Source organism: Gambusia affinis, linkage group LG11, assembly GCF_019740435.1.
Source record: "Gambusia affinis linkage group LG11, SWU_Gaff_1.0, whole genome shotgun sequence".
Lineage (NCBI taxonomy): Eukaryota > Metazoa > Chordata > Actinopteri > Cyprinodontiformes > Poeciliidae > Gambusia > Gambusia affinis.
Window position 1 is genome coordinate 14,290,686 of NC_057878.1, and position 7,554 is coordinate 14,298,239.

At 41.3% G+C, this 7,554-nt stretch overlaps 1 protein-coding gene across 1 annotated transcript; it reads left to right on the forward strand.

Moving 5' to 3' along the window:
• Positions 1 to 905: 905 nt before the first annotated feature.
• pcdh8 (protocadherin 8) lies at positions 906 to 6,141 on the forward strand. The gene is made up of 4 exons (XM_044131537.1): positions 906 to 3,275; positions 3,396 to 3,466; positions 3,703 to 3,836; positions 5,344 to 6,141. Exons 1-4 carry the CDS (start codon positions 906 to 908, stop codon positions 5,673 to 5,675), a joined length of 2,907 nt encoding a protein of 968 aa, XP_043987472.1. The 3' UTR covers positions 5,676 to 6,141.
• The last annotated feature ends 1,413 nt before the right edge of the window (positions 6,142 to 7,554 follow it).

Genomic DNA, 7,554 nt, shown 5'->3' on the forward strand with positions numbered 1-7,554 from the left:
ATTATACTTAGATTTTGTAAAATTGTCTGTTTTACATTTATTGTCCCTGTCTCACTGCTGTTGTCTGACAGTTTTGCACTTAACATTAATATTTTACAAGCCAAACATAAGTTGGCATTTTTCACCCACTCAAGAGCTATAAAAGTGCTGAAAAATTACCTAACAGTGCTGCTTATGAATACAAATTAAAAGAAAAACTAACTAATATTTCAGGAATGCAGTACTCAAAGGAAAATGGTTCAGATGTATTCTTCCCAATAATAACCTTACCTTTAGTTTAATTTTAACATTCTACCTGCATTCCATTGGTGGTACATGCATAGCATGACTTTCTGTGAATATCTATTTTTTTTTTTCTTCTTCTTTTTTTTGCCTTCAGGACTTTTGAACTTCTGCGCACAGCGCCAATCATTATCCTGATGCTTTCCACAGCCGTGTGCCCTTCCTAACTTTTGGAGCACTTCTAATAACGCTGCCATGTCTCTGCTTCCTTCTCTCTCTGGGTGAAACTCACCCACTAAATCCTTTTTAAAGCTTTTAACAGGTAGACTTGTACCCTCCTCCGGAGGCGTGTGTTCTTATTATCCTGTCCCCTCCAAGTAATTTAGTTAGTTAATTAATTATCACGTGCAGATTAATTTAAGGAATCTGGTGTCTGCCCGATTAAAAGCTCTACAATCAGTTTATCTAATGAGCCATTTGCACCCAAAACAATAAGCTACAAATTGGTGCAGCGCCAAACCTTTCCTTTTGGTGCCCCACTGGAAGGCCATTGGTCGACTGGACGGGCAATTTGCATACAGTGGGGCTTTTAAGTCGGTCTGCTAACTCGGAGTTGGACTCAGGCAGGACAAGTATTTCCCGTCTTACATCATCTGAATACTCTTTTTGGGGGTAAACTCAGCATGGCATTTTGCAAAGCTGCGTCTGTGGGGCTTGTCTTTACGCTTTTTTCTGTGTTTTTGCGCACTGTGCACTGTACAACTACTAGATACTTTACCCATGAAGAGGACGCACCCGGGACGGAAATAGGGAATTTATCCCAAGATTTAAAGCTTGATCTGTCTGATGCCCCGGACACGTCTTTCCGCTTCATGCAGGAGAGCAACACCTCAGTTATTCACATGCGGGAAAGTGACGGACTCCTGACCGTCGCGGATGTGATCGATCGAGAGCAGCTCTGCCCCCGATCCCCTCGCTGCTTCATCACCTTCAACATCGTGGCCCACTCCAGGGAGAAGTTTCAGCTCATCCACGTGGAGATCGAGGTGAAGGACATCAACGACCACTCTCCGTACTTCCCACTCAACGAAACAAAACTAGATATAGTTGAAAACGTCCCCCTGGACTCCAGGTTCCCGCTCCAGATCGCTCTCGACGAGGATGTGGGTGATAACTACATCCAGAGCTACAACATCTCCCCCTGCAGCCACTTTACTGTGGAAGTGCGCGAATTGGAGGACGGAGTGAAGTTTGCCGAGCTGGTTCTGGTGAGTGAGCTGGACAGAGAAGTGGAGGACTCTTACACTATACAGGTGACTGCGTCTGACGGAGGAGCACCGCCAAAGACGGGATCTATGACTGTGAACATCAAAGTGTTGGACTTTAATGACAACAGCCCGGCTTTTGCGCACAGCTCCCTGAAAGTTGAGTTGGAGGAAGATTCCCCGGTAGGTCACCGAGTACTGAAAGTGCACGCCTTTGATCCGGACCAGGGCATCAACGGGGAAGTAGTGTATGCGTTCCCGGATGAGCTGTCACCCGAAGTGGCCCAAACTTTCCACATCGACCCTTACTCCGGGGATGTCACCCTGAAGGCGCTGGTTGATTTCGAGAAAAGGAAGTCATACGAGCTGATCATCAGAGCCTCGGATCAGGGCGAGAACTCCGTCCTGTCCACCTGCACGGTCGTAATCGAGGTAGTGGACGTGAACGACAACGCTCCGGAGATCATCATCAAGCCGATGACCTCCAGCAGCGACTCGGTGGCCTACATCACCGAGGCTGCGGCAACGGAGAGCTTCGTGGCGCTGATCAGCACCTCGGACAGAGACTCTGGCTCCAACGGGTACGTGCGAGTCAGCCTGCTCGGGCACGAGGATTTCACCCTGCAGCAGGCTTACGGGGAGACGTTCATGATCGTTACCACCGCTGCTCTGGACAGAGAGAAGATCCAAGAATACAACTTGACTGTAGTGGCAGAGGACCTGGGAACTCCCCCGTTTAAGGCGGCCAGACAGTACACAATCAGTGTAACAGATGAGAATGACAACCCCCCTCTTTTCAGTAAGTCTGTGTATGAAGTTTCCGTTTTGGAGAACAACATTCCTGGCTCATACATTACTACAGTTGTTGCTCGAGATCCTGACATGGGAAAGAACGCAAAAGTTTCCTACAAACTCTTAGATTCAGAAATACCAGGGGGATCTCCAGTGTCCACCTATGTTTCTGTAGACTCAGTCTCAGGGTCCTTGTACACTTTGAGGTCTTTCGATTATGAGACGCTCCAACAGATTGAGGTGATCATCCAAGCACAGGACAGAGGCTCTCCCTCTCTGTCCAGCACCTCAATGATCCGGATCAGAGTTGTGGATCAGAATGACAACTATCCATATTTCATCTTCCCTGTCCTGCTGAATAACTCTGCTGATATCCCTCTTCCCTACAATGCCCCTACAGGCTATCTTGCCCTTCAGGTAGTAGCAGAAGATGCAGATGAGGGCGTGAATGGCGAACTCTCCCACCAAATTCTGGAAGGTGACCCAAAGCTGTTTACCATGAACAAAAACACTGGAGAGATTGCTTTGAAGCAGTGGCTCACAGCCGAAATAGGGGACGTGTTGGAAATTAAAATCACAGTCAGTGACAACGGAAGGGCCCCTCTGTCTAGTAGTGCCACTATTAGGTTTGTGGTTTCAGATACAGAACCCCCTGAAGACCAGGTTGTCATTGTCCTACAGTCAAGTGAGGAAGAAGGCTCCTCGTTCGATGGCTCACTAATCATCATCATCGTGCTCAGTGGGGGTTGTGCCATCCTGCTAATTGCAATTGTGGCCGTCGCCCTCACGTGCAAACTGAGCCGTGGAGGAAGAAGAAGCCGTGGCAGAAAGAGAGAGGTGTGCCAGGGCCTGTTTGACGGCAGGCCTCATTCCATGCTCAGCTCTGCAGAACCAAACATTTACACGGGCCAGCAGGGGTTCTTCCATGAGAGGACGTCTTTGTCTCTGGATGATTCCTGCCTCTATGAGGAGAGGAGCAGAGACTCAGAATCGAAGGTGAGTCATCCAGTGTTTTTTTTCAGCATTTTTCATCTTTTTAGCTTCGTGATGTTGCCTTGATCTAAGTGCCAGAAATGGAAACTAAGCGCTCTACTGTCACTCTGTTTGCTCTCTTAGATCTTCCTGCCCTCCAAGCATTTTCAGCCAACGTCTGTGTGGCAAGGTGACAGATACTGCTTGCAAGTGAGGTAAGTTAACTGAAAAAATGAGAAATTTCCTTTCTCGTGTATTGCATAGCAGTAAAATTTGAATGAAAAGAAAGCATGCTTTACCTTTCACCCATGCGTGCAGTTTATTGATTGTGGCATGTGTGCAGATTGAGGTTAGACGGGTAGCAAAGATCTAGTTTTTGCATATGAAAACACATCAATAATCAAGCTAATGTGGTGTGGTTGTGGCTCATACTGTATTTTGTTGACTGCAGCGGCCTCAGCAACAATGACCAGCTGAGCGTGAAGGACAGCGGTAAAGGGGACAGTGACTTCAATGACAGCGACTCAGATGTCAGTGGAGATGGCGGCAAGAAGAACTTCAGCACCTTCCAACCCAGACTGAAAAGTAAGTTTTAAACATTCCAGGGAGAATAATTAATCATAATCATTTCACAATCCAAAATTTTTACACATCAAAATTAAAAATGTTCCAAAGGTTTCTTTCAAGGGTACAATTTTAGTCCATGTTATAACAACTAAAATGATGATACATAACAATTATTTTGTTTTACATGCTTGGTTTACATAATGGCAACACATATCAGGCTTCTCTACTATTATTTTGTCTTTTGCATGCTAAGTTTAAAAACCACATGTTCTGCTTATTACCTTGATTTAAAATGGCATTGACAGCCATTTACATGCCTTGGGAAAATGTTCATACCTGTCGTGCCTCTATTAGAATTTGCAACAATATTCAAGATTTTTATTGGGATTTTGTGTGAAACCAAGGCTGAGTTGTGTGTACGAGACAAATGACACATACTAAGATTTTGATTTGCAAATCTTCAAAGAGTAGTGAGGATATTTGTTTAGTATTTAATCTAAAATCATCTATCCATCTAATGGCTATGTCCTTGCAGTGGGTGGCCAGTACCTAACTCTAGCGATTCATGGGAGAAAGGCAGGGTACACTTTGTACAGGTTACCTGTCCATCGCAGGGCAACATAGAGGACATGCAGGACAATCAACCATGTACATATTTACAACTAAGGAACATTTTGTGAAGCCATTTAACCTGATAGTCATGTTTTTCCACTGTGAGAGGAATCAAGACTACCCAGCAAGAACACACTTATGCACAGGGAGAACATGCAAACTCAATGCAGAAAGAACCCAGAACTTCTTGTTGCAAGGCAACAGTGCTAACAACTGTACCCCCATGCAGCAATTACATGAACTACAGCTTTTTCTAGCTGATATGCAAAACACTGTATATGGAGGAAAACTACCACTGCACTCCAGCCTGAACCTATGACCGCACCATGACTGAATTCCAAAGCTAACTTTTCAGATATTTATTTACTTTTTTTTTTTTTTTTTTTACAAAATTTAAAAATGAAGGCAGTGTATCATTATCTTCCACTTCCCAGTTACATTATAGTTTGCATTAATTTGTGACATAAAACCACAGTAAAATACATTAAGGTTTGTGATTGTGACCTTGATGTGTTTGAGGTTTCAAGTAAAGTCTTGGAGGTATTTGAACCTGCATAATTGAAGTGTATTGTACTTAAAAGCAAAATATTGAGGTCTACATTTTTTTATGTGAAAAATCAAGGCAAGAAGTATCACTTAAATATAAATCAATGAAATAACCTTGTTGTTTTTACCAAAGGTTATTTACTTTTTGAAAATATAAATAATTAATAATGGCAATAATTGTTAACATTTTGTCCACACTCAGTTTTTGTTTTACTTATTCAGACCTGGATAGTAACAAAAGTAGCTTTAAATATTTCCCGACTTTGCAAGACTGCATTTAAATAAAAGTTTGACAGGTTGACATTAAAGCTGGTTATATAACATCTACACTTACTGTATCTAATCTGCAGTTTTGTTTGTCTTACAGGTACTAGTAGCAGCTTATCTAGAGACTGCCAAAGTGCCTACTGTGTGATACCACAAAGGAGCTACAGGAACCCTAGAGAAAATGCCTACACTATAGGCTTCTCCCCCATTCCTGTTTTCAACAATCCTCACATCATTAGGAAGGACTGTGGATACAACACAAACCAGCCAAAACCAAGAAGCAATATGCAGACTTTTTCCAGATCTGGGACTCTTCCTTCCTACTTCTCCCAACAGCTGCCTGAAACTGATGCAGGACAGGCCACTGTCCACCAGGAGACTCCCAACATTGTAACAGTGGCTACAGAATCTGAAGTTGCAACTATCTTTTAATTAAATGTGCAGGTAATCTTATTTAGCCACACATTGTGGATGTACATGTGTAGAAGCTTGTATTATATTCTTAATTAACAAGTGTACATATTTGTTTATGAGGAAAATGTAGGAGAATGCTTATTGGATATGGACTAATCAAGCTTTTCCTGGCTGATACTTATTATTGTGTGTCTGTGAATTGCCTGTTTTAATTTTGACAGGTCATTTTTTTCCTAGTAATTATTAAATTTGGAAGAAGAAATGCACATTTTTGATAGAGGTAGTAGTTATAAATCAAACAGGAAGTGAAGGCTTTACTAGCTTACCACAATTTATGTATCTATGCATACATACCTAAACTTTATCTAATTTCTCAGAGCAAATGTTGATTTGAGGGTTATAGACCAAAAATGGTCAGACCTCATTGTATTGATTTATTTAATGAAGAGGGAAAAACAAATGTTTTTTTCAGTATTTAACTTGCTAATCAGTGGTCATTGCCAATCAAAAAAAAAAAAATTGTCCAATTCCTCTCTCTGGAAGATTGGTTGTTGCACCTCTTTTGTGTATTTGTCTTTCTTTATTTGAGTTTCAGTATATTGTTTCCTGTGGTGTCTACTGCTGTGTTTCTGTTGTTTTTTGTCAAATAAAATTTCTGAACTAATACAAAATGCCAGCCAGCATTTTTTTTATACAACAATGTGATTAAAATTAATGAAGCATAACAAATAATCATTTTAATTAAGGGACATTAGAATAAAAGATGAGAATCCCTCCCCTGCTTTAATTTTGTGTAAACATGCAAAACTCCTCCTCCAGTTTTAGATCTAGATGTCGAAAACTCCAGTCAGAGCTGATCAGATGTGCAATCCTGTGCTCCCCTCCATTACCTGGGAGACCTGCTTTGAAGACTCCAAGGTTGCGTCGTTTGGTTTCTGGCATGCAAATGAGCAAAAAAAAAAAAAGAAACAGGATCTGGTGCTCCTGAGGAAAAATAAGGTATAAAGCATTATACCGACAAAAAAAAAAAAAAAAAAATCTTACTGGGGTGCTGTCAAATCAACGGCTGTTCTTTAAAATAATTTTCATCACTATACACAACACAGCACCATGTATCAGGCTGTCTGACAAATTCCCGCCTGTCAGTTGTTGCTATGAGGGGTGAGCCTTTTAATGAAATCCTCTGCTTTTGCTGTGAAAATGAAAAAAAAAAAAAACTACCCATGTACAAAGTGAAATGTAATTTTTTATGCAACTCTTTGAATCCTCTGACACTTACAAGACACCTGCTTGCTGTGCTTTTACTATAAGCTTTTCCAAAGCTGGTTACTGTTTGCTGGTGTAATTCAAACTGTGAACATGCAGGGCAAGTGAAAACTGTTCCTGGTCCTAAATGATTTATCGACGACACGCAGATGAGTTTGAAAATCTATATCCAACCCTGCCGGCAAGTAACACCCTGGATTCTGGACACTGGTTGTTTGTAGAGGTACATATTTAAAGAACATTGCTGTTATATTTTTAGTTGAAAAGCTGGTGTTGTTTTTGTTTTCCCTTTCAAACACAGAAGAGAGGGTTCTGGGACATTTCTAATGTCAAAATTCTATACTTAGTCATACACAAATGTCCAGAGTTTCAAATACTTTTAAAATACATGTATAAGTGTAAATACAGAACCTGTAAAAAAGACAGAGGCTGGCTGGCTGGAAGGATGGATCTAACCAGATCAGAGAAACACCAAAACCTAATTCCATACTTTTCTGTATTGCATATGAACAATGCCATCATATAGCTGCAAATTTAGGACACTCAGTCTGGAAAAAAAAACAAAAAAACTGAAGGTTTGCAAATATATTAAGCAAGAAAAAGATAAATTAAACATATCTCTTAATCAAAA